Source organism: Gracilinanus agilis, chromosome 2 (assembly GCF_016433145.1).
Source record: "Gracilinanus agilis isolate LMUSP501 chromosome 2, AgileGrace, whole genome shotgun sequence".
NCBI lineage: Eukaryota > Metazoa > Chordata > Mammalia > Didelphimorphia > Didelphidae > Gracilinanus > Gracilinanus agilis.
In genome coordinates, this window is record NC_058131.1 from 39,890,537 (window position 1) to 39,914,690 (window position 24,154).

Below are 24,154 nucleotides of genomic sequence, written 5' to 3' on the forward strand. Positions count from 1 at the left end.
TAGCCCAAGCTCCCACGGAGTGGTCTGAAGGAGTTGGCTCCAGAGATTAGAGAGCTAATGGATGAGGCATTCAAATTGTCTACCGGACTGCACCAGGCAGAATCACAATCAATGGGTAGAAGGTTCCAAGACACAGATTGGTTCAGTATAAAGAAGTACTCCCTAACAATTTGTTGTTCAATCATTCTGGGCATGACTGACTCTTTGTGACCCCATTTATGGTTTTCTTGGCAGAAATACTGGAATGGTTTGACATTTTCTTCTCCAACTCATTTTAAGGATGAGGAAACTGAGGCAAACTGGGTTAAGTGACTTGTCCAAGGTCACCTAGTAAGTGTCTGAGGGTGGATTTCAACTCGGGTCTTCCTGATTCCAGGTCCATTGTTCCATCCACTGCCATTAGAGTTGTCAAAAAGTGGGATGATCTGGGGGCAGTGAGGTGGCTCAGTGGATTGAAAGCCAGGCTTGGAGACAGAAGGTCCTGGGTTCAAATTTGGCTTAAATAGTTCCTGGCTGTGTGGCCCTGGGCAAGTCACTTAACCCCCATTGCCTAGCTTTTACCACTCTTCTGTCTTGGTTCTAATACTTAGTATTAATTCAAAGACAGAAGACAAGGGTTTAAAATAAAAGCAGGATGATCTGCCATAGGATGTGAAGAGTTGGTTCTTAGACATCCCCAGGCTGAAGTTCTATTCACATTTATCTTGGACTCTGTAGAGGTATCACCTGCTGTCTTACTGTCTGGAATGACCTTCAAAGTGCCTGCCAGTGCTGAGATTCTGTCAAGTAGGAAGAGCACTAAGCCTAGAGTCAGGAAGTCCTGAGTTCAAATCCTGTTCCAGTCACTTACTAGCTGTGTGACTCTGAATAAGACATAGTTTTCTGGGCCCCAGTATCCTTGTCTATAAAATGAGTAAATGAACAGTACCTCCATCCCAAGGCAATTATGAGGATCAAATGAGATGAGATATTAAACACTTTGCAATCCTATGAATGCTCTGATTCTGAAAGCTCACATAGACAGCCCTGAGGTATGCCTATAGGAATGAGTTTGGTTGTCCTACCCAATGGGGCAGCTAGGTGGACTGAGCGATTCCCTTAGAATCAGGATGATTCATCCTCATGAATTCTAATCCAGCCTCCAACACTTCCTAGTTGTGTGACCCTGGGCAAGCCACTTCTCTCTGTTGGCCTCAGTTTCCTCATCTGTAAAATGAAACAGAGAAGGAAATGGCCAACCACTCTAGACTCTTCGCCAAGAAAACCCCAAATGGGGCCATGAAGAGTTGGGCATGACTGAAAAAGCCTGAACAACAACAAACCCTAATGAATGGGGGATTGATTGGAATCTCCCTAGAACACAAAGACCTCTGTCTGGGCTCCCTCACCCAAGGGGAACACCAGTTCCACATCACAGAGGATCACAATGGAGAAGATGGCCCAAAGCTTTGGGGAGGCCAGAAGTGTTAGAGGGTTCCTCAGCCTGAGAAGAGAAGATGGAGGGGGATGAATAGTCCCTCTTCGTATAAAGGCTTGTCCTCCTGTCCTCCCTTCTCTGAGTCACAGGAGAGATTTAGGCTAGTGATAAGGAGGGATTTCCTGGCAATGAGGAGAGAAGGGATAAAACTCATCCCTTGGGCTTTCTTTGGCTTTCTTTTAAGTGTCCATCATTAGAGAGAGGCGCTTTTCAGCCCTGGTGGGAGGAGGAGAAGCAGCAGCCCAGGAGGACGGCTCTGAGATCTGGGGCAAGAGGAGTAGAAACAGGCCCTTCCGGACGAAGCAGTTCTGCAGAAACCCGACCTGGGCCCTGAAAGTGTAGAAGTGCAGACTGGCGCATAGAAATTGCTTAATGGGGACAGCGAGGTGGTTCAGTGGATTGAGAGCCAGGCCTAGAGATGGGAGGTCCTGGGTTCAAATCTGGCCTCAGGCACTTCCTAGCTGGGCAGATCACCTAACCCCAGATGCCTAGCCCTTTCCATTCTTCTGCCTTGGAATTGATATTTAGTATTGATTCTAAGACAGAAGGGAATAATCGATAGATTTTGGGGCAGTTAGGTGGCTCAGTGGATAGAGAGCCAAGCCTAGGGACAGCATGTCCTGGGTTCAAATGTGGCCTCAGACACTTGGCTGTGTGATCTTGGGCAAGTCACTTAACCTCCACTGCCCAGTCCTTACCACTCTTCTGCCTTGGAACCAATGCTTAGTATAGATTCTAAGACCAAAGGTGAGGGGTAAGACCAAATGAGCTACACTGGGTGATGGATGGCTCTCTCCGTTTTTTGGTGACTCTCATTTGTCTTGCATCCTCAAGTAGGTGCCAAGATCCTCAGGGCAGAGAGTTCATCCTGCCCTAGTCTGGTCCCTCAAGGGCTAGCTCAGCTCCAGAAAAAGTCTATAGGGGATGCCTGATACATATCTGTTGATTGATTGATTGATTGATTGATTGAATTACAAGGCAATATGCTACCAAGTGCCAGGCTGTGTTGTGCAAACAGTAAGTGCCCAAGAAGTCAGCACTGAGAGTCAGAGGAAGCTCCCCCAGGGGAGGCAGGGCACATATTGGGTCTTAAGGGTGGGTAGGTCTTGATTAGGTATAGAAGAGGGGCAACAGAGGGCATTCTGGGTAGTGGGAACAATAAGGGGACAAACACGGTGGTGGCAACGAGAATGACATTTTGTGGGAGATGAAGAATATTTGTGAAATCATAGACTTAGAGGTAGGAAGGTTCTTAGGGAATATCTAGAACAACCTTCTCATTTTCCGGAGAAGAAATTGGGGCATTAAAAAGAGAAATAGCTCTTCTGTGACCATCATGAAGTACAGAGAATCTGTATTAGGAAGACCAATGACGGATGAGTTTGGGTCAGCCCAGCTCTTGAAAAGCCTCTCATGGCAATCTGAGAATCTGGCTCTGATTGGATTTCTACAATTAATAAGCTGTACCTGTTGACCCTGGGCAAGTCACTTGACCCCTTTTGCCTAACCCTTACTGTTCTTCTGCTTCAGTACACCACTTTGCTTCCAAGACACAACATAAGGGTTAAAAGGGGAAAAAACCGCTGTGCCTGAGCTTCGTTAATGCAGAGGAATCTCACCTGGGGTTTTCCCTTTCCCTCCCCCTCCAGGGAACGATTGAGAACCCGGGGATCAATCAAAGAGCCCTACAGCTGCTCTTCTCCGAGGTGCAGGAGAAGGCATCAGATTGGGAGTACACCATCACCGTCAGTGTGGCGGAGATTTACAACGAAGCCCTCAGGTAGTGGGGCCAGGTGGGAAGAGGAGGGCTGCCTCGGCGCCCCTTACACCTCCTTTAAGAGGGATGGCTCTCTTGGAATGGGAGCTGGGGTGGGGGACAAGTGAACTAACCACTCTTTGCCTCAATTTTCTCATCCATGAAATGGGGATAATAGAACCAACTTCCCAGGGATCTCCTCAGGATTAAATGAGATAACATTTCTAAAGTACTTCACAGACCCAAATGGACAAGGGCTTCTAATGTTCCTGCTCGTCTGTCGTTAATTTTTTGATTCAGAATACTCTGAACTTCCTCAGATTTCTCATAGTTCCTTGCCTGGCTCTCCTTTGGCCCCATCACTCCCATTTCTCCTTGTATCACTGAATACTATCCCTCCTTTATTAGACTGCAAACACCTTGAGGGCAGGGGTGGTGCCCTTGTTTCCTGGTTGTGTCCACAGCCTCTCCCACCAAAGACAACAAATGCTTTTGGAATTGGGTTGAAGGTGGACAGACAAGTCCTCCCAGACTTTAATAGGGCTAATGGTGAAGCCTGTAGCTGAATGTGGGGGGCTTGGGGAGCTTGTAGCCCCATCTTCTATGAAAAGAGCCCTGAGGACCTTGAACTTGGTGGAAGAAAGCTGCCCCTCCTAGGACCTAGGGGTCCATCTTGGTTTATCTGGCCATTGGGGCAGTAAGATCGGAGTGAGGATGGGTCCCCTCAAATTCCAAATTCTGGAGGAGCTCTCTAGGTTCAAGTGACCCTCCTTGGACTCCCCTCCCATATACCGATGGTGAGAATGTAGTAGGGGCAGCAAAGGATGGAAGTCCTAGCTTTAAGCAGTAAGTTATAGGTTGCTCTGCAATTCTGCTGTTTGTTTTTATGGATTTAGTTAATGATTTTCAGCTCCTGAATGGAACTGAAGAGGCTGACTGCAGAGTTGTGTCCTGATTACCTTTGTTCCTCATTCCTCCAGGGACTTACTGGGAAAGGAGCCACAGGAGAAACTAGAAATTAAGCTCTGCCCCGATGGCAGTGGCCAGCTGTATGTCCCAGGGCTGACGGAGTTCAAAGTGCAAAGCCTGGATGATATCAATAAGGTCTGTGGGGGTGCATTAGGCTTTGGGCAACACCTTTGTCCCAGGACAGAAAGTCCAACTTTATTGGCCAAGTCGTAGGGATAGACTCTCCTCTTGGAATTCAGTCGTTTTTCTCTGGGATGGGATCATCGGTTATTCACATGCATTTATTAAGTACCTCATGTCTACCTGGCACCATGCTAGGGGTTGGGGGCTTCAAATAAAGGTAGAAGACAATCCCTGCTCTTAAGGAGCTCATGAACTTATGGAGAAAGTCAACTCACCAAATCAATCTTTTGTTTCTGTCCCCATTCAGGTATTTGAATTTGGCCACACCAACAGGACCACTGAATATACAAACCTCAATGAGCACAGCTCTCGGTCCCATGCCCTTGTCATCATCACCGTCCGAGGCACTGACTTTAGTACGGGGCTCCGGACCACTGGTGAGTGTCTCAGGTGCTGGACAGAAGCAGAGGTGGTGGGGATTGTGGGTAGGGAGAAAGGAGATTGGAGAAATTAAGCAAAGGTTTGAACCCCACAGTTAGAGAACCAGAGAAGACCCAAGGGAAGGAGGTGCTTCGACTTCTCTGTCTGGAGACCTGAGGGGTCCTAGGGAAGCAGATAACTTGCCAGCACTTTCCTGGCTCTGGGTGGCGTTATTTTTGCCGTTATCGATTCATGGCCCCAGTAGAACACAAAGCCAAGCTGAGGATGAGAAATTTTGATACCAGAAGATTGATTTCCTCCTCTTTGAGACTCTATTTTCTTCTCCTTTGTATTAGGGAGTAGCCAAGCTGCTCGATGCCCCTTCAAAGCCAGTGTCCTTTAATTATGCCTTTGGGAGTGTTGACTCTGGAGGGCCCTAGTAACTCAGTGACCCCAGTTCCAAAAATGAGCCTCAAGTTTGATCTCTTGCGAATTTTCTTCTGCGAGGAAACATGGCATGGAATAACAAATGGTGGCCTCCTTGGTTCATCCTGTGTCCCATCTAACTCAAGACTCTGACCTCTATCTAGCACCTTGAGAAATCAGTCTAGTTGTGGGTTCTGGAGTCTTCACCTGACCCTCTCTTGCAGGGAAGCTAAACCTAGTGGACCTGGCTGGGTCAGAACGTGTGGGCAAGTCTGGGGCTGAGGGAAGTCGGCTCCGCGAGGCCCAATACATCAACAAGTCTCTGTCAGCCCTGGGAGATGTGATCTCTGCCCTTCGATCCCGCCAGGGCCACGTGCCATTCCGTAACTCCAAACTCACCTACCTACTTCAGGACTCCCTCAGTGGGGACAGCAAAACCCTCATGCTGGTGCAGGTGAGACCCAGTGGGAGAGGCTGGAAGAGGGTGTCTATTGGTCCAGGTTAAGTGAGGGTGTAGTTGGAAAAAAAACACAAATCTTTGCCCTACCTGCCTCACCCATGAGTAGCAAGTAGAGATAGCTCCCTTCTGGGACAGAGAAGCTTCCTGAGGCTTAGGGCACAGGAAGTTAAGATTAACCAAGTATACACAGACTGAAAGAATGTCCTTTGGGTGCCTGGAGGATGTACATTCTATACATGGTTTATTCTTGGAGGGAGAAGACTCTATAAGTTAGATTTAAAGCTAGAAGGGAACTTAAAAACTCTTTGGACCAGGGTTTCCTCCCAACCTGGGCTATATAGATGCCCCAAAGGTCCAGGAATAGATTTCTAAGGGGTTGTGACTTTGGATGGGAAAAAAAATTACACTATTATTTTCATGTAATTGGTTTCCTTTGTAATCCTATACATTTTTCCATGCATATAAAACCATGATTATGAGAAGAGTGTCACAGCCTTCATCACTATCCAGAAACAGAAAAATTTAAGAACCCTTGCTCTCATCTAACCTTTTCAGTTTCCAGCTCTTCATCCTGCAGAGGGAAGATACCACAATGTTTTTTTTTCTAATTATTATTAGTTTTTCTAGCTCTGTAAAATAATTTTTGGCCAGTTTGATTGTTATGGCACTAGATAAATAGATTCATTTAGGTAAAATTGTCATTTTTATTTTATTTGCTCAGCCTATCCATGAACGACTAATACTTTTCCAGTTGTTTAGATCTGACTTTGTGTGAAAAGTGTTTTGTAGCTATGACTGTTTAGTTCCTGACTTTGTCTTGGCGATATTGCTGTTTCTGTGTACAATGTTCTGGTTCTGCTCACTTCACTTTGCATCAGTTCATGTCTTCTCAGGTTTTTCTGAAACCAACTTGCTCATTATTTCTTATAGCACATTAGTAGAATCATGTTTTTAAATGCCTGAAATCATATACCTAAGACTGCAAAAGGATCCAATCACATTAAAATAATAATTATTCATATATTTTTAACAAGCAAGTTCATGAACCCTCCTGAATAAGAGCCCTTGATCTAAACTTTTCTTTAAGGGGCAGGTAGATGGCTCCATGAACTGAAAGTCAGGCTTAGAGACCAGAAAGCCTGGGTTCAAGTCTGGTCTCAGGCCCTTTCTAGCTGGGTAACCCTGGGTAAGTTACTTAACCCCCATTGCTTAGCCCTTACCACTCTTCTGCCTTGGAACCAATATGCAGTATTAATTCTAAGACAGAAGGTAAGGGTTTAAAAAAAAAACTTCTTTAATCTTCTAGCTCTTTTCTAAAGAGTCCATTTTATCATTTTACCACATCTTGGTTGCTGCCTCATCTATTCCTTTCCCCTTCTTCTCTGCTTCCCCAAATCCCTGAAGGCTCTTGGGCTGATGCCTGTTCTTTTTGGTAATGTTGATGGATGGCTCTATGATCAGGGACAGGTTGAATTAGATGACCTTTGAGCCTTTCTAAACTTTGAGTCTCTGTTGGCAAAAGGTAACGCGAGAGAAAGACCCAGAAGAGGTGGCATCATAGGTGATAACTTAGGGGCTCGCTGCTCCTTTTATTTTTTTATGGAATATCAGATTTATTCTTTTCCCCCATATTATCCATTTTTGTGAGTGAATAATTTTATAAAACCAAAACCCCCAAACATATAGTCAAATGAACACGTTTGCTACTCCTATTTCTTCCTTAACCCAATGCAAGATTAGATCAGGAAATAGAATCTGTGGGGTAAGGCTGGCTTTCCACCATGCCTATTCCTCTAATGGCCAGGCACAGGGGTACTGAGGGCAGTATCTCTTGGGTCCAAGTGCCTGAGATGCCCACAGGAGATCCTAGGAAAGCAGCTGCACAAATGCCTGTGCTGTCCTCACCAAGGTAGTCTCTGCAGGCAAAGTTACTCATGTTGAGTCAGGGAGGAATTTCTCCTGTCCTTGCTACAGTAAAAAACCTGTAATAAAGTATCCCATTACGCCATCAGTCTGGTTATGCCAGTGTCGGCCAGACTAATTTGTCTAGAGAATACTTTAGAGCTGGAAACCTGGACCAAACCTGGAATCCATAAATACATGTCCCAGTTCATACTACTAATGTAGACTTGGAAAAGACCTTGGAAGCCAGTCAGTCTTAATTCCCTCATTTCACTGATGAGGAAACCGAGACCCAGAAAAGGTAAGGGTCTTGCCCAGGTTCACATAGCTAATAAGTGTCTGAGGCATAATTTGAACCCATAATGCTCTCTCTACTCTGCTACCTCATCCATTGTGTTTTGAGGAAATTCCTGCCCTGCCAAAGAAATTTAGTGGCCTGCCTGGCTGCTCGTGAATTATGTGATTAAATTTGGAGTCTTTAGACCTGGGGCCTGGGCCATCATGGCTGAGAGGACAGAGGAAATGAAGGGTTTGTGTCTCCCGTAGGTCTCCCCCGTGGAAAAGAATACCAGTGAGACTCTGTGTTCTCTGAAGTTTGCTGAGAGAGTGAGGTCCGTGGAGTTGGGTCCAGGGTCCCGGAGGGCTGAGTTGATGTCATGGTCAAGTCAGGAGCATTTGGAGGTAACAGACTCTGCCCTGGGATTAACCTTCTTGGGGCTGGGTCTTCTTGGCCTTTCTCTGGGACCAGACTTTCTTCCTGGATATTTTATCATCATTTGGTTCATTGTGTTTTTGGTTTCCTGAGGTCCTGGGATGGCCCTCCCCTCTCAGGCCCTGCTTTGATCCCCATTTGCCTTTTTTCTCTTTCTAGTTTGAGACAGGCTCAATTCAGACTCCGTCTTCCACTCGATTGTACTCCTCCTCTGGTTCTGGAGCTCCCATCAGCCGTTCTAGCTCTATCCGGAGGAAGCTGCAGACCTCAGGTGAAGAAGATTGAAAAGCTCTTTCATACAATTGGGGCTGTGTGTATGGGGCGATCAAGGGGGGATGAGTGGGCAGGGAAGGCACATTGACCAGAGTCTACCCAGATCCCAGGGACCAGCCTTTCCCAGCTGCTGGTGACCTCACAGAGATGCTCACTGACTAGGACAGATTTGGGCCGGGTACAGACCTGGACCTGAACCTTAATTTTCACCGGGGAAAACGAGACACATCTGCTTCATCTACTAATTGAGTGATTTGTTCTTGAGCTCCTGGGAAATTTGGAATGTGCCTGGTGTTGGGGTCTTTAGTCCAGGGAGAATTCAAATAGCCCACCTTTTTTCAGCTTGATTCTATTCCCTCTGGACAAATTATTATTATTAGAATAGTGATTTTTTTCAAGATATTTTCACGTCGATCATTTCTTTAGGGCCTCACCCTACCCTTATGAGGTTAGGAGAAGCAGAGATGGTATCCCCATTTTGCAGATGCAGAGGCCAAGATCCAGAAGGACTGAGTTCACACACAGAGGGTCCAAGCTAGCCAGGTCTCTTTTTAAGGTCTGGGGCTCTTTTCACAAGGAAGTCCAGTTTAGGGACAAGCTCAGCTTTGTCCTTGTGGCCCAAAGTGTCAATCGGCTTAGAGCTGGAAGGGATCCCAGAAGCCATCTAGTCCAACCCCCTTCACTGAACCATGGAGGAAACGGGCCTAGAAGATATGAGTTGACTCGTCACCATTCTTTGTCAGAGACTGAATTAAATTCCGGTCTTCCTGACTCCACACTGAATATTCCTCTACCATGCCAATTGCTTCTTTATATCTCCATTAAAAAAAAAGAAAAAGAAAAAGCTCATCCTGCCTTGGAAATTCTCTAGTGCAATGATCTCATTTTACAAATGAGGAAACTGAGGCCGAGATCACAGGAAATGAGTGGCAGTGAAGCCTATGGGTTTTTGGGGGGCCAGGGATCTTTCCCCCAGACCCTGCTGCCCCACAGGAAAGTATTTTCATACCTAGACATAGAAGGTAGACATCAAATCTGATGCCTTTTGTCCCTGAGGACAAAGGGGAAAAGGAATTTGATTTCAGTCTCTCCGGTGAAACTGTTCTGTTGGCTTTGATTTCAGCCTGAAGTTAGGGGTCTGTCCGGCATGTCCCTAGGTGAGTGTCTGCAGAGGGAGAGGGGCTGTGCCTTTGACCTCAATGGTGAAAGTCTGCTTTAGTTTCTGCCTGGAGAGTGGACGCTGAAAGGCCTTGGGTGTCCCTGCTGACAGCAGGGGCTCTTCTGGCCGAGGAGGCAGCCTCAGGGTCTCTTTCTTGCCTTTCTTTGAAGGGGGTCCTGCCCTTTCTCTGCCCAGAGGGGGCCTGCTTTGGGTGATCAAGTGGCATGTGTAAGGTAGGCAGTCCCTTGGCTTCTTCCCTGATTCTTTTTTTTTAAATTCCCTCCTCCCTACTATAGGCAAAACGAAGCCGGTGCCAGTGTGATACACCAGGCGGCAATATCTGGGTGTCCAGGGCCCTGGAATCCAAGGGGACAAGGCTGGAGGAAGGACACTCCATGCTACTTACTTTCTTCCTGTTTACCCAGAACCAAGGACCCTCGATGAGCAAAGACTGTTCTTGGACCCTGGAAAAAAAAAGGGCTTCTCTCCTTTCTGCCCCAGATACCCTGCTTCTCCCCAGCAGATGTGAAATTAGTTTTGAAGGAAATGAAGCTTTTCCCCAGCCCAGACTTCAAGGAGCACAGATCATGTGTGTTGGGGGCCAGTGGCTTTGGCTCATCCATAGGCACATCTCAGCCAGCAGGACTGGCTTCCTAGTCTTGCTGTGGGCTACAAGGATTTTAGGTTGCACAGAGGCAACTTGGTCTTTGAGCCTAAAGTGGGCTCCTCTAGAGGGTTGGGTTAGTCGGGACGATGGGAGCAGGTACCCGCCTTTCCGATGGCTGGCATACACACTCAGTGCTCTGACCCAGACTCGGCTGTGGACAGAGGTGGGACTCCCTCCCTAGAGACCTTGGAGCAGTACCTTGGAAGAACCTCAGCTTTGCCTCCCTGTACTCGTTCACGTGCCCACCTCTTGCCCCGAGTCCTGCTGACAGATACCCTGTCTACAGATGCGGGGGGCTCCAGCCCAGAACTGAACTCGTTTTGTGGGGTTGGTCCAGATTTTGCCCTTTGCAGGTTTTTGGTTCAAATGTCCCCTTCCTTAAAGCCAACACAGATTTCTCCATGAGGGAGAGCATGACAGCAGGCGCTTCAGGGAAGGAGCGGAGAGACCTGGGCGTGCTCCATGGTTTCTCCACACAGTCCCTTTCTGCAGTGACTCCTTACTCTAAGCCCAACATTCCTCCCTTCCTTCCCACTCTTCACTTTCCATCCATCTACAAGCTGATCCCGTTGTCTTGAAGGCCGTTACTCTGTGGGACCCAAGAGGCTGCGCTACCCTTTCGCCCTTAGCATGCAGAGGAGGGAGAGGGTGGCCAGGAGCGTTTGGGCCAAGACCTCCAGAGCCAATCTAAGGACTTCGGTGGGGCTAGCGAAGGTGCTCGGGGCCCTTCTCTCTCCTTGGCTTAACGTCCTCTCCACTCCTTTCTATTTCCCAAGGGAATGATGCACTTTATGAAAAAATTCAACAGACGCCCCCAGCCAGTCGTCCGGGAGGGAAGAGGGAAGGGGAGGGAACTCTGAGCACAGGGTGGACATGGGAAAACTGGCTTTCCAAAAAGCAGGCGGCCGGTGGGCAGGCAGGCAGCCAGGGGCAGTGTGCCCACCGCTGGAGGGAGGTCTGAGCCCCAAGCACTCGCCTGTGCAGAGAGCCCAGGGAGGGGGCTGCTTTACCCTCGGTCCCAATCCCGAAACCCTGGCTCCCCTTTCTTTCTCCACCCTTCCCAGGTCCCTCTAAGGGTCCATCTTTGGCAAACCCTAACACCCAAGGGGGAAAGGGGGGACCAGCTAATGTCCCTTCAGATCTCCCTGCCGGGTGGGAAGCTAAAGGGTGAAAAGTGAATTTGTACATACCTGTGTATAGGTGTACATAGACGCCGCTGGAGAGTTCGTCAAATCGGTGGAGAGGCGGTTTAAGTTTTTCTTCTCCCAGGGGCCCCTCGGGCTGTTGCTGGACCAGTATTTCTCTCTCCCAGGGGCTCAGTGCCTTCAGGCTCATTTTTGTGAAGTTGGTTGTTTGTGATGTGACCCTCTTGGAGGTAAGGAGGTCCTTGTGGGAAGTGGCTGGCATCCGGACGGCGTGAGGCCAAGTCGCCCCGGACACCACGTCCACTTGTCTCGAGATGCACTGATTTTTTTTCCCACTGCAGCCTTTTTGAAGGATTCTCTCATAATTCCTAGCCAAGATCTTTTGGAATATGAGCTGTTTTTACTGATTTTAATAAAGAGCTCTTTTGCACAAATCACATGAGATCTTGGTCTCGGCCTGGACATCCCGTCTCCCTCTTGTAGGAGGGGATTTGGGGGGGGGTGTTAGAACCCTGATCCACACAAAGACCAGCCAGAACTCCAGGGGACCGTCCTGACGGAGGTGATGGACTTGGACTTGGTGCAGAACGAGACACATTTTTGGACATGGCCTGTAGGAGGACTGTCCTTGCTTGATTGTACATATTTGTTAGAAGGTTAGGGAAGAGATATTGAAAAAAAATGTAAAAAGGCTGGATATCAGGGCTCAGTGAAAGGGGAGACTCACAAAAAGTGGTTCTTCCCCTCCTCCATCCTTCCCTCTCCCCACCCTTGGGAGAGGACGGAAATGGGCTCGGATGGAAGTCACTTCTCCGTAATGAAGTAGCCACATTGGTTTCATCTCTAATACACTGTAGCCAGAGGACACAGGAGCTGCGCTTTGATGGGAACCACCCAGTGGGATTGGGGGCCCCAGAGGGAGACTGTCTTCTCTGTGTGCTCCCACCCTTCTGGCCACCTGTCTGCCTCCCGCCCTTCACTGGCTCCCGGCTGCCCGAGCCCAGGGGCAGGGATTAGCCAGGTGCACCCTGGGAACCCGATACTTGTCCTGGTGGGAGCCACAGAGAGGATGGCCCCCAGCTGCCCCCCAAATGCCCAGATTCTCTTGTCACTTCTAGTCTCTGCCTTGACCACCTTCAGATCCAGGGAGCTCATTCTATCTCGCAGGGCAGCAAGTGCTGCTCTGCCTTCCCGAACTCCTATCGATGGCCCCACAAGAGCCCTTCAGACCCCTGAAGAGGGCTCTCGGGTTCTCCCAGCCAGAGTCAGGTTTAAATATTTTGTTTCAATAATTTTTTTCAGTCGATTCTCAAAGGACAGGATTTCCGGTTGCTTTCCTTTTTGGATACTTTCCCTCTTAAAATAGAGCGTCCAAGGGGGCAGCTGGGTGGCTAAGTGGATAGAGCCAAGCCTAGAGATGGGAGGTTCTGGGTTCAAATTTAGCCTCAGACCCTTCCTAGCTGGGTGACCCTGGGCAAGTCACTTATCCCCCATTGCCCAACCCTTACAGTTCTGCCTTGGTACCGATACACAGTATTGATCCTAAGATGGAAGGTAAGGCTGAACATGCCGTGTGAGCATGGTCTAAGAACAGACTTTCTGCCTTTTTATAAATGACAGCCACGGATAGCGTTAGTGGGTCAGACAGCCGCATTGCCAGCCTTGCTCCTCTCACAAATTCCAACTCCAAAAGGCACCCCTTTGGGTCCATTCGCTTATTTGTTCCATTGTGCATTTCATCAATCCCTTCTCTGGTTGCCTGAGCAGGTGGGAATAGCCATCTGAACCCCCAAACCACCTCTCGATTTTAAAGCAAAAATCCCTGGGGCTGAAGCTCGGAACCATCGCGGCCTCTAGTCCTACAAGGCTGTCCCCCAGCCAGCCGCAGCACGCTGTGCCCCGCAAACCCATCTGCCTGGGGCCTAAGAGGAGCTGGGCCTCGGGCATCCCAAAGCGGCTGGGGGGGGGGTGCTTTCAGGCCTGTCCAACTCTAGGTAGACCCTGCAGTCCGTGGCCATCTCCTCCAGCTCATTTGACAGATGAGGAACTGAGGCAAATGGGGTGAAGTGACTTGCCCAGGGTCACTCAGCAAGGAAGTGTCTGAGGCCAGACATGAACTCTAGTTTTCCTGACTCTGGGCCTGGTCAGGGCTTTCTGAAAGCTCCCCAATGACTGTTACTTGTCCCCCCGTGAGCCTCCGGGACTCCCCAGGGCCCAACCAAGCGTGGATGGCTGGTGGATGTTTAGGATGGCCTCCAGGCCTCCCTTCCCAAGCCCCTTGCCAGGGTCCAGCCACAGACACTTCAGCGGATTCTCCATTTGTTCCTAAAATAGCTGGAGCCTTGGGTGGGACCAGCCTCAAAGGCTTCTTTGTGGGGAGCCGTCACATGACCACAGCTGTCCCTCCCAATTGCCCAGGATGAACACAGGGAAGGGGGAGGGGGCAGGAATTCTGCTCAGTCCTGCCTCCCCTCCATCCCTGGAGCCCAGCCCTAAGTTCAGCCCCTGATTAAACTACCAGCCAGTCCCAGGCCCTGAGACTCCAGGAGCAAACACCAGTTTGCCTTTTCCAAGGGGAATCCTTCATTTCCTTCACCCCCTCTTCATCCCCCCCCCATCTCCCCAGGTCCACTGTCAGCTACAAGTGGATGTTCATGTATAGCCAGGGGTGCTCTGTGTGAGGGAGGCGGGAAGCTTAAGGCTGTCCCGAGACTTTGGGGACATCCTGTGTCCGTATCTCCTCCCTCTGCCTCTGCCTCTGCTTCCTCTCTCCCCTCCTCCTCTTTCCTTCCATCCTCTCCCTCTCCTGTTTCTTCCCTCCTTTCTCTCCTTCCATCCTCTCTCCCTCCTCTCTCTCTCCATCTCTTCCTCCCATCCTTTCTCCTGTTTCTTCCCTCCTTTCTCTCCTTCTGTCTTTCCTTCCATCCTCTCTCCCTCCTTCTCTCTCTCCCTCTCTTCCTCCCATTTCTTCCCTCCTTTCTCTCCTGTCTTTTCTCTCCTTCTCTCTCTCCCTCTCTTCCTCCCATTCTTTCTCCTGTTTCTTCCCTCTTTCTCTCCTTCTATCTTTCCTTCCATCTTCTCTCTCTCCTTCTCTCTCTCTCCCTCTCTTCCTCCCATTCTTTCTCCCGTTTCTTCCCTCCTTTCTCTCTTTCTGTCTTTCCTTCCATCCTCTCTCCCTCCTTCTCTCTCTCCCCCTCTCTTCCTCCCATTCTTTCTCCCATTTCTTTCCTCCATTCTCTCCTGTCTTTCCTTCCATCCTCTCTCCCTCCTTCTCTCTCTCCCTCTCTTCCTCCCATTTCTTCCCTCCTTTCTCTCCTGTCTTTTCTCTCCTTCTCTCTCTCTCCCTCTCTTCCTCCCATTCTTTCTCCCGTTTCTTCCCTCCTTTCTCTCCTTCTGTCTTTCCTTCCATCCTCTCTCCCTCCTTCCCTCTCTTCCTCCCATTCTTTCTCCCATTTCTTCCCTCCTTTCTCTCCTGTCTTTCCTTCCATCCTCTCTCCCTCCTTCTCTCTCTCTCCATCTCTTCCTCTCATCCTTTCTCCTGTTTCTTCCCTCCTTTCTCTCCTTGTCTTTCCTTCCATCCTCTCTCCCTCCTTCTCTCTCTCCCTCTCTTCCTCCCATTCTTTCTCCCATTTCTTCCCTCCTTTCTCTCCTGTCTTTTCTCTCCTTCTCTCTCCCCGTCTCTTCCTCCCATCCTTTCTCTTTCTCTCACACACACACACAAAGGAGTGACTCTCCAAGGACGCTTCTTCCCCAGGAGCTGCTCTGGCCCTCCTCAGGGCTGGCCGCCTCCCTGGCCTAGGCTGGCCCCAACCTCCCTCTGGTGGCCGGCCTGCAGTCCTGCACGGACTGGGCTGGGAGGCCCCAGGACTGCCAGGACTGCCAGGACCGAGCGGGGCCCCTAAATTCGTCCCGGGGATGGGAGGCCCGCCCTGGGCAGGGAGGGCGCCGGAGGAGCGGCCCAGAGCAGGCCACGAGGCGCCCCAGGGAGGCCCAAGAAGCGAGAAGGGCCGAGTTACTTAGCTCTTTATTGGAGAAGATGCCATCTGCGGGCCCGGCAGAGCCCCTCTCCGAGGCGGCCCCCGCACGTCCTCCCTCACCGGGAGATGCGGCAGAGCCGAGACCCCGGGTGGGCACCGTGTGCTCGCCCGCACCACCGGCAGGGACGCCGGGGCAGAGGGCCAAGTGTCTGGGCACAAAGGCCACACGGGTCCCGCCTGCCCCAGGCCCAGGGCTGGGCCCCAATGCTGGTCCGGGACGGGGAGGATGAAGAGGCTGGGAAGTGGGCGAGAGCCCCGCGGGATGGCCGTGCTGCAGCCCGGGAGCCGCGGGAGGCGGCACCAGCAGGCTGGGGGGCTGGTGTGGGAGGCGGGGGAGGAGGGGGGGCCGGGAGATTCCTCTGCCTCGACACCCCGCGCACAGGTCCTGGCACAGGCCGGCGGGGCCGGGGCAGAGGCTGTGCGTGCACGGGGTGGTGGTGGTCACTCAGTCCAAGGGGGCCATGAGCAGGTGCAGCTCCCGGAAGGCACTGCCGTGGCGGCCGCTCAGGCCGGCCTTGTTCTTGATCAGGTGGCTGATGGTCTTCAGCTGCTTGTAGCACAGCCTGCACTTGTGGAGTCTGTGGACAGAGGAGGCTCGGGGTGAGGGAGGCCGGGCTGGGCGGGGGCCGGGCGGGGGCCGGCCGACCTCGCCCCACTCGCCCTGACCGTGTTCGGCCTGCGCCCGGCCCGGGCCTCTCCCTCGTCTTCCCTAGGGCGGACCCGAGGTGCCGGGCAGCTGCTCACCTCTCCTCCCGGGTGATGTCCACCCCCACGGAAGGGGGCGCTGCGAGGATGTCGGTGATCAGAGGCAGAAACCGCTGCAGGATCAGCTTCAGGGAGGTGCAGCCCGTCTGCACGTAGCTTGGGGAGAGACAAGGGCAGCGGTCAGCGACCCGAGCCCGGGCGGTGGGCAGAGGCTCAAGTGCCCAGACTGGACCACTTGGTCCAGCTCTAGGCAGCCCCTTGCGGGGAGGCTTTCTCATTGTAATAGTGGGATTTGGGGCCACAAAGGACCGACCCGCTCCATGGGCCAAGCCCGTTTTTTTTTTGGTTCTTGGCGGGCAGCTCCTGCTCCTCAGTTGGTCGGTCTGCTTCCTGCTACTTTGCCATCTTGACTCTGACTTTCCTGCTGGGTCATCTTAAGCACAAGTCCTTCCCTCTTGGGGTGGGTGGAGCAGGGCCGTCTCAGTTTTCTGCTCTATAAATTAAAGGCAGTCTTTGTTTGTTTGTTTGTTTGTTTAGGGTTTACCCTTACCTTTTTCATCTTCAAAGAATACTGTATTTTGGTTCCAAGCCAGAAGAGAGGTTAGTGGGTAGACAATGGGGTATAAGTGACTTACCCAGGGTCACATGGCTAGGAAGTGTCTGAGGTCACATTTGAACTCAAGACCTCCCTCTCTAGGCCTGGCTTTCTATCCAAGGAGCCACCTAGCTACCCTGCTAAGGTGATTTTTAAATTTCCTTCTAGTTCTGACATTCTGTGGGCTGATTCTAAGATCTATCAAGTTTTCATAGTCTGCTTTATGTAATTTTAAGGTACCTTCTGGCTCTTATATTCTAATGTTCTGAGATCTCATCCAACTCTGCCTTCTGTGTTCAAACATACTGTGCTCTAAGTATATTTCCAGCCCTGGAGATCTCCCAGGTGACCAGCCACGTGCCAGGTAGGTTATAGATGGGATGGGTCCTTGTTCAAAGAGGAGTTGAATCAGATAGGAGGCATTAACATCTATCCCAGACTCGAGGTTCTGTTATTCTGTGTCCTAAAGTCCCTTCTAGCTCCATACCTTAATCTGAAAAAATCTTACAGGTAGATTCAGAACTTTAGTTATGTACGTATGATGATAAGAAAAGCCCCCAGAGTCATTAACTTTTGCCTGGAAACAGTAAAATATTTATCATTATAGAGAGCTCTTTTGATCAGTCAGTCAGTGAGAATTTATTATATGTCTATTATGTGCCATGCTAGATAGCTATAAAAAAGAAATAACACATAAATATTACTTATATGGAGATAATGTAAAGGATATCTAGAAATAAGATATAATACCAATATACAGAAATAGTAGGTACTTTAATCTATTAATATAAAGTTTATAAATATTATATATGGAATAGAATAGAAATAGAAAGGATATAGAGAAAAAATGAAATAATACTGTTCCTTGTTACAAATAATATTGATATAGAAGGGTATATAGTAAAATATTAAGGGTTTATTGTAATCCATATTGATAATTAAGAAAACCATGTGCCTGTTAAGATCTAATTCAAATGCCCGCCATGCTTACCCTCTGGCTGCTTCCTAGGAAAAGCAAGCATGTCCCAATCACGCCCCGAGTCTTATACCTCTCTCTATGGAATCACGCTTCCTGCCCACCTGTATTACACAAGAGGAATTATGGGAAATGTAGTTTTGAAAGAGTCCTAAATGTCCACAGTAAGTTTAGACCAGGGACCTCAAAATCCTTCCTTCCTTCCTTCCTTCCTTCCTTCCTTCCTTCCTTCCTTCCTTCCTTCCTTCCTTCCTAGTCAACTTGACACTGCCCCTTTCTCAAATGAGAAAATTGTCTTGGACGGACTGAAAGTTTTCCAACACTTTCCTCAATGTATGATACCCTCAAAACACTGGATGGCCTCAAGCACTTGTACACTAGAGGCATCTGCACAAAAAGTGACCCCCTTTTGCACAGGACATGCCAGTGTTCTCTAGGGGTTCTTCTAGTATCTATCCCAATAAAGGTCAAGGTAATTTCTTCCAGGCCCTTTATCTAGAGGGGCAGTCCAAACTTACCCATGGATACTTGCAAACAGCAACTAACAATTAAATGGAATTGCAAACTCATATGTCAGAACAAGAAGATGAATAGACTCAGAGAAGTATCACAGAATGTCAAGTTCTTGGAGATTTTAGATCCAGCTAGGTGCCACAGTGGTTAGAGTACTGGGCTCCTGAAGTAAGGAAGACTCATCTTCCTGAATTCAAATCTGGCCTCAGATACTAGCTGTGTCATCCTGGGCAAGTCACTTAACTCTATTTGCCTCAGTTTCCTCATATGTTAAATGAGCTGAAGAAAGAAATAACAAACCACTCCAGGATCTTTGCCAAGAAAACCATGAAATTAGGTCCTAAAGAATTGAAATGACTAAAACAACCAAACAGCACTTTCATCCTAAGAAGGGGTAGGGCATTTTGCTTTTATAAAAGGTAAACAGTACGAATCTGTCAAAATGCAAAAGACTTATATAAAGATTTTTACTCTATAGTAGCAATCTAGTGATTCCAGATTTCTCACATTAAACTTACTACCAGTATTTAATCACGATGTAGTATTACAGAATGAATCAGTATATCAATACCTAAATATAGAATTCAATAATACAAAAAATCGGTATTAAATAGTCAAGTAATTTTTAAAAATGTGAATATTACAAAATGACACCAATGGAACTGACTTGTGGGAGTAAACTCAACAGAAAGGAAAATTTGACTATAACTAAAGCTTAAAATTTGTTAAGGGTTAAATATCTCTAGGATCTCCTAGTCTAGGATATCTCAAAATCAAAAGTTCTAGGGAGAGGGAGTAACCAGATAGCTCAGTATACTGAAAACCAGGCCAAGAGATGGGAGATCTTGGGTTCAAATCTAGCCTCAGACGTTTTCTAGCTGTGTGATCCTGGGCGAGTCACTTAACCCCCATTGCCTAACCCTTGCCACTCTTCTGCCTTGGAACCAATATACAGTATTGATTCTAAGATGGAAGGTAAAGATTTAAATCTTTTTAAAAGTCCCAGGAAGAGAATTTCTCCATAAGTTCCTGCAAAAGCAAAGAGCCCATTTTTAACCTGGATGAGCCTCCAAATGGAATAAAGCCTGGTCCCCACTGCCTAAAGGCAAGCTATATTCGATTTTGCCATTTCATCGTTCTGCTTGGCTTCTCTGGTTCACTTGGGGGAATTGAGGAATGTCAAATGACTCCAGTTACTCAACTACAAAATAAGGGAGTTGTTCAACCTCAAAGGGCCCATCTTGGCTCGAAATCTATGATACTAAGAATTCTACTCCACATTGGCTAAATTCACCCATATATTTACTTTGGGCACACACAGAGATGAGATTTAAAAAAATATTAGCCATTAGTTCAGCCAGTCATTAAGTTCTTCCCTCTATCCCCAGACTATCCCAAACTGGTTTGTGGTTGTGTAGAAAAAGCCATAGGCATTTCTTTAAAAGGATGAGGAGAAAGAGGGGTACTATATTTGAATTATCTGACGTGTGCCTCTTTTTTCCATATGTCTACAAATAGACAGTTTGATGAAGCTGAACGACTTTCTTAAAAGGCTTAAGATTTAATGTGTTGCTGATAATTTCATTGCCCACTCATGTAATAATAAGAACTAATATATCATTTTATATATAAAGTAATTGTATATATAATAATAATATAATATGTAATAATAACGTAGCTAATATAGTATTTTCAAATTGCAAAGCCCTTTATATATGTTATTTCCTTTGGTCTTTATGATGATGTAAGGGCTGTTATCATCCTCATTTTTACAGATGATGAAATGGAGGCAGACAGATGTTAAATGACTTGTTCAGGGTCTCATAGCTAGTGAGTATCTGAGGTAGCATTTGAACTCAGGTCCATCTAATTCCAAGTGAGGCAGAGTATCCACTGCACCATCTGGCCATTTCTGACAAGCATTTACATTCTTCATGACTCAAGTTTACTCATCTCTACAATTATGAGGAAGATAGTATCTCTAAGTTCCTAATTGCTTGGGGAGATCTAGCAAAGATTAGTTGAATAAAGTCTGTGAAATTGCTGTTAAGTCCTTCAAAGAAGGGTGTAATAAATACAAGGTATTAGTGTGATGTCCTGTTAGCACTTGCTAATGAGTCTGGAATCTCTAATAAATGTAGACTGTTGCTGTTGTTAAATGACCTCTGGCAAGTTTAGGAGAAACTTAAAGGAGGAATTTTTTTTTCAAATGGATTTCTGTTTTAGGAAATACATAAAGATGTTAAATTTAATTTTTTATTTAATTTTGAATTGATTTTTACATTGTTTTTTGTTTTTGCATTTTGATTGCACTTTCCAAAAAAAAAGTGCATCTTCATCTCTCTTTCAGAATAAGTTGGAATTTATGAAAATTAGATCCATTTTTCCTTACCTTCTGATGAATATGCCTTTTTTCCTTCTGAAGAAATCACTGACTCAGCCAAGGATGCTGAAATGCCGTAGGGTGACACTCAGCATTTCTCCCATGACGATGCTCTTTGAAGGAATCTCTCCCAGATCTTACTCATAGGGTGTAGGGGCCTGGAGTCTCCAAATTAATCTTGGCAAACAAGAAAACATGAAAAGGAAATATTTTGGTTGATCTTTTTTTTTTTTAATTCTAAAGCTTATTATCAGATCCAGACATCTTCTATGCTTTCCTAGGTCTATTTTCTTGGCCGGGGAACTGAAAGGACGACATACTCGTATCACACAACTCGTGCTTGTTAATCACTAATTAGTATCTATTAAAGCAATTATCACTGGAGACAAATCAATAGCAAATATGCTTCTACTTAATCCTGAAAGCGATTTATAATTTAATGAAACCTCTGAGTTTTAACTTCATAAAAGCAGATCAGAAGGAATGTAAAGTTTGTAGCAATAGACCTTTTTGCCTAATTTGTAAATGATGGTAACAGGTGAGAATATGATCATGTTGCTGCATTTGAAAGTCCCAGTGTCATTTTGATGGCTGATAATGGAAGTCTACCACCACCTGCAGTGGTGAGGTGATGTAGTAATAATAACTAATGTTAATGTAGCTTTATGTTTGCAAAGCATTTTATAAACATTATCTCATTTTATCCTTCTTATTTTATTTTTAAATTTTATTTATTTTTCAGTTACATGAAGAAATAATTTTTGACAATTTTTCCTGACATTTTAGGATTCAGATTTTCTACCTTGCTTTTTTCCTCCACTCCCTGAGGCGATAAGTAGTCTGATATAGTTTATGCCAGTGTTTTCATGCAATATATATTTTCATAGAGATCACGGCATGATAGAAGACACCTAGCACACATACAATAAAAAAAAAGTCATGAAAGAAATAAAGAGGAAATTGGCATGCTTTGATCCACACTCGGACTGTAACAGTTCCTTTTTTGTTTGTGGATGGCATTTTTCATCATGATTCTCTTGGCTTTATCTTGGAAACTTGCTTTGCTGACAGTAGTTTAGTCTTTCACAGTTGATTATCGTGTAATATTTCTATTACTGTATGCTCCTGGTTCTGCTCATTCCACTTTGAATCAGTTCATAGAAACCTTTCCAGGATTTTCTGAACTCATCTTGTTCATCATTCCTCATGGCTCAATAGTCTTCCATTACAATCATATAACACAACTTTTCATCCGTTCCCCAACTGATAGACAACCCCTTAGTTTCCATTTCTTTGCCCCTACAAAAAAGCTGCTAAAATATTTTGGTACAGATTGGTCCTTTCCCCTGTCTCTGATCTCTGGGATGCAGACCCAGTAGTGGTATTGCTGGGTTAAACGATAGGCATAGTTTTGTGGCCTTTTGAGTGTGGTTCCATATTGCTGTCCAGAATGGTTGTTTCAGTTCATAGTTCCACCAACAGTGTATCAGTGTCCCAATTTTCCCACCTCCCCTCCAACGTATCTCATTTTATCTTTGCAAAAACCCTTGGAGGTAGTTGCTATCACGAGACTCATGTTACAGATAAAGAAAATGAGCCAGGTAGAGGTTAAATAACATCCAGGGCCAGTGACTAGTATAATGGTTAGAATATTGGACTTAGAATCAAGACGACCTGGATTCATCTCCTACAACTGACAATAGCTGTGGGTGACCAAGGGAAAGCCACCGAGCCCAAGCTCCAGATAAGTCTCTAAGATAGTCCTCTAAAGGGTTCTTAGTCTTTTCTAAGTCATGAGCTCCCCCTGGCAGGCTGGTGAAGCTATGGACCCTTCCTTAGAATAATGTTTTTTAAAATCCTTACTTTTTGAATCATGTAACCATGGAAAAATATTCTAATAAAATAAAAAATAGAAAAAAAAATCCTTACTTTTTGTCTTAGAATTAATACTGCCTATTGGATCCAAGACAGAAGAGTTGTAAGGGCTACATAATGGGGGATAAGTGACTTGCCTAGGGTCACATAGTTAGGAAGTATCTGAGGCCAGATTTGAAAGAATAATGTTTTTAAAATCATAAAATAAAATGCAAAAAATTAGAATAGAAACCAATCGTATTTAAATATTGTAATTAAACTTAAAAAAATAAATCCTAGATTATGATCCTCTCTGAGAATGTCAGAGAAATATTTTGATTGGCACTGGTAGAAAGAGGTCCCCTAAGGATAAAACCACATCATCACCTTATCTAGATCACAGAGAAGATGAGGTCCCATGAGCATAATATGACATATCCTTAGGAGGGTGCTAACTGCCCAGACTATATATAAACTTCTGTTTTAATATGGCTGTCCTCTTGGGCATTAGGAGACATTCGTAGGAACCACATGTTGTCTCGTTGTGTTGTCTCACAACAATACTCAGCAATGAAACCACAGCCCTACAATCAGAGCCACTAAGCAGTAGCGACTGAATATCAGGGAAATCCCCAGGTTTATTTATGACTCATGGATACTCCTAGTTACACAGTTTCTGTTTTGGATTGTGTAATTCCAATTCTAACTTGGATTTTGAAGTGTGATGTAAAGAACCAGGTTTTATGAATTTCCTTTTTCTCGTTATACTTGAGTTGGTTGGGCAAGCACTCATTTATTAAAGTAGGAAAATCATGACCTCTCCTTTAAAATGCCACCTTCTTCATCCCATTCCCTGACCTCAAAACCCAAAGTCTAGAAACCAAAATGAAATTAGACTTGTTATATTTTGATTAGAGAGGCTTCTCCCCACTCTTGGCCAGAATCTTGCTCAATAGAGATTTCTCAAGTTCCTAGTCTTGTTTTGGGATGATTGAGATCTTTCCCCAAAGAAATAAATATGTTTCTAATTACTTATGTCTTTAAATGACAATCTGCTTTCCTTATTTGTGCTATTATGGACAGAATTTAGATTGTCTGAGTTGGATGGGACCCTTCAGGGTTAACTAGAACATTGTGCCCCTTTATTTTACAGATGGGGAAACTGAGGTCTAAAGAGACGAAGTAACTTGTTCCAAGGAGAATAGTGGTAGAATAGTACAAAACTTAGTTTTCTAGAATCTCATTCTAGGGCTCTTTCTCTCGTCATCTCCTCTCCACCTCAGTGTTCAAATTGTGGACAGAAATGTATGATGGAGAATGCTCTCCACCTCTAGAGAAAGAACTGTTAGGTTGTCTTTCACATCAGTGAATTTATAGTTTTATTTTAGATTTAGGTTATGTATGAGTGTGCTCTTACAAGTGTGTTTTGCATGACAATAAAAAATGAAAAAAATTGTGGACAGATGTTGTTCACTGAAACTTTAGGAAAGAAAAACATGGCGGTGTGTTTCTGGATGATCCAAGTCATTCTGCCCCTTGCATGCCCTAAGCTCAAGCTCAGCTACTTCCTAAGATGAGGATTGTTTTTCATCTTCCACCCTG

The 24,154-nt window shown here is 46.5% G+C and overlaps 2 protein-coding genes across 2 annotated transcripts in view; one reads left to right on the plus strand and one right to left on the minus strand.

Annotated features, from left to right (window-relative positions):
- The window catches only part of KIFC3 (kinesin family member C3), a 48,275-nt gene extending 36,352 nt beyond the window's left edge, over window positions 1-11,923 (plus strand). Inside the window, exons 12-18 of the mRNA XM_044659352.1 lie at window positions 3,127-3,257; window positions 4,214-4,337; window positions 4,633-4,762; window positions 5,396-5,625; window positions 8,080-8,214; window positions 8,405-8,516; window positions 9,974-11,923. Coding sequence (XP_044515287.1) covers window positions 3,127-3,257; window positions 4,214-4,337; window positions 4,633-4,762; window positions 5,396-5,625; window positions 8,080-8,214; window positions 8,405-8,516; window positions 9,974-9,999 — 888 coding nt within the window. The 3' untranslated portion in view covers window positions 10,000-11,923. The remainder of the gene's footprint in view (window positions 1-3,126; window positions 3,258-4,213; window positions 4,338-4,632; window positions 4,763-5,395; window positions 5,626-8,079; window positions 8,215-8,404; window positions 8,517-9,973) is intronic.
- Window positions 11,924-15,497: 3,574 nt separating this feature from the next.
- LOC123233202 (proline-rich proteoglycan 2-like) lies at window positions 15,498-16,553 on the minus strand. Its single transcript, XM_044659353.1, has 3 exons — window positions 16,545-16,553; window positions 16,271-16,387; window positions 15,498-16,104 (listed from the first exon to the last, which is right to left on the minus strand). The coding sequence occupies exons 1-3, from the start codon at window positions 16,551-16,553 to the stop codon at window positions 15,583-15,585; spliced, it is 648 nt and encodes a 215-aa protein (XP_044515288.1). The 3' UTR covers window positions 15,498-15,582.
- Between the last annotated feature and the right edge of the window lie 7,601 nt (window positions 16,554-24,154).

Excerpts from the sequence above, each read along its gene's own strand:
- LOC123233202 (XM_044659353.1), bottom strand. Across the intron at positions 16,105-16,270 it reads GACATCACCCGGGAGGAGAG|ACTCCACAAGTGCAGGCTGT; the intron begins GTGAGCAGCTGC and ends CTCTGTCCACAG.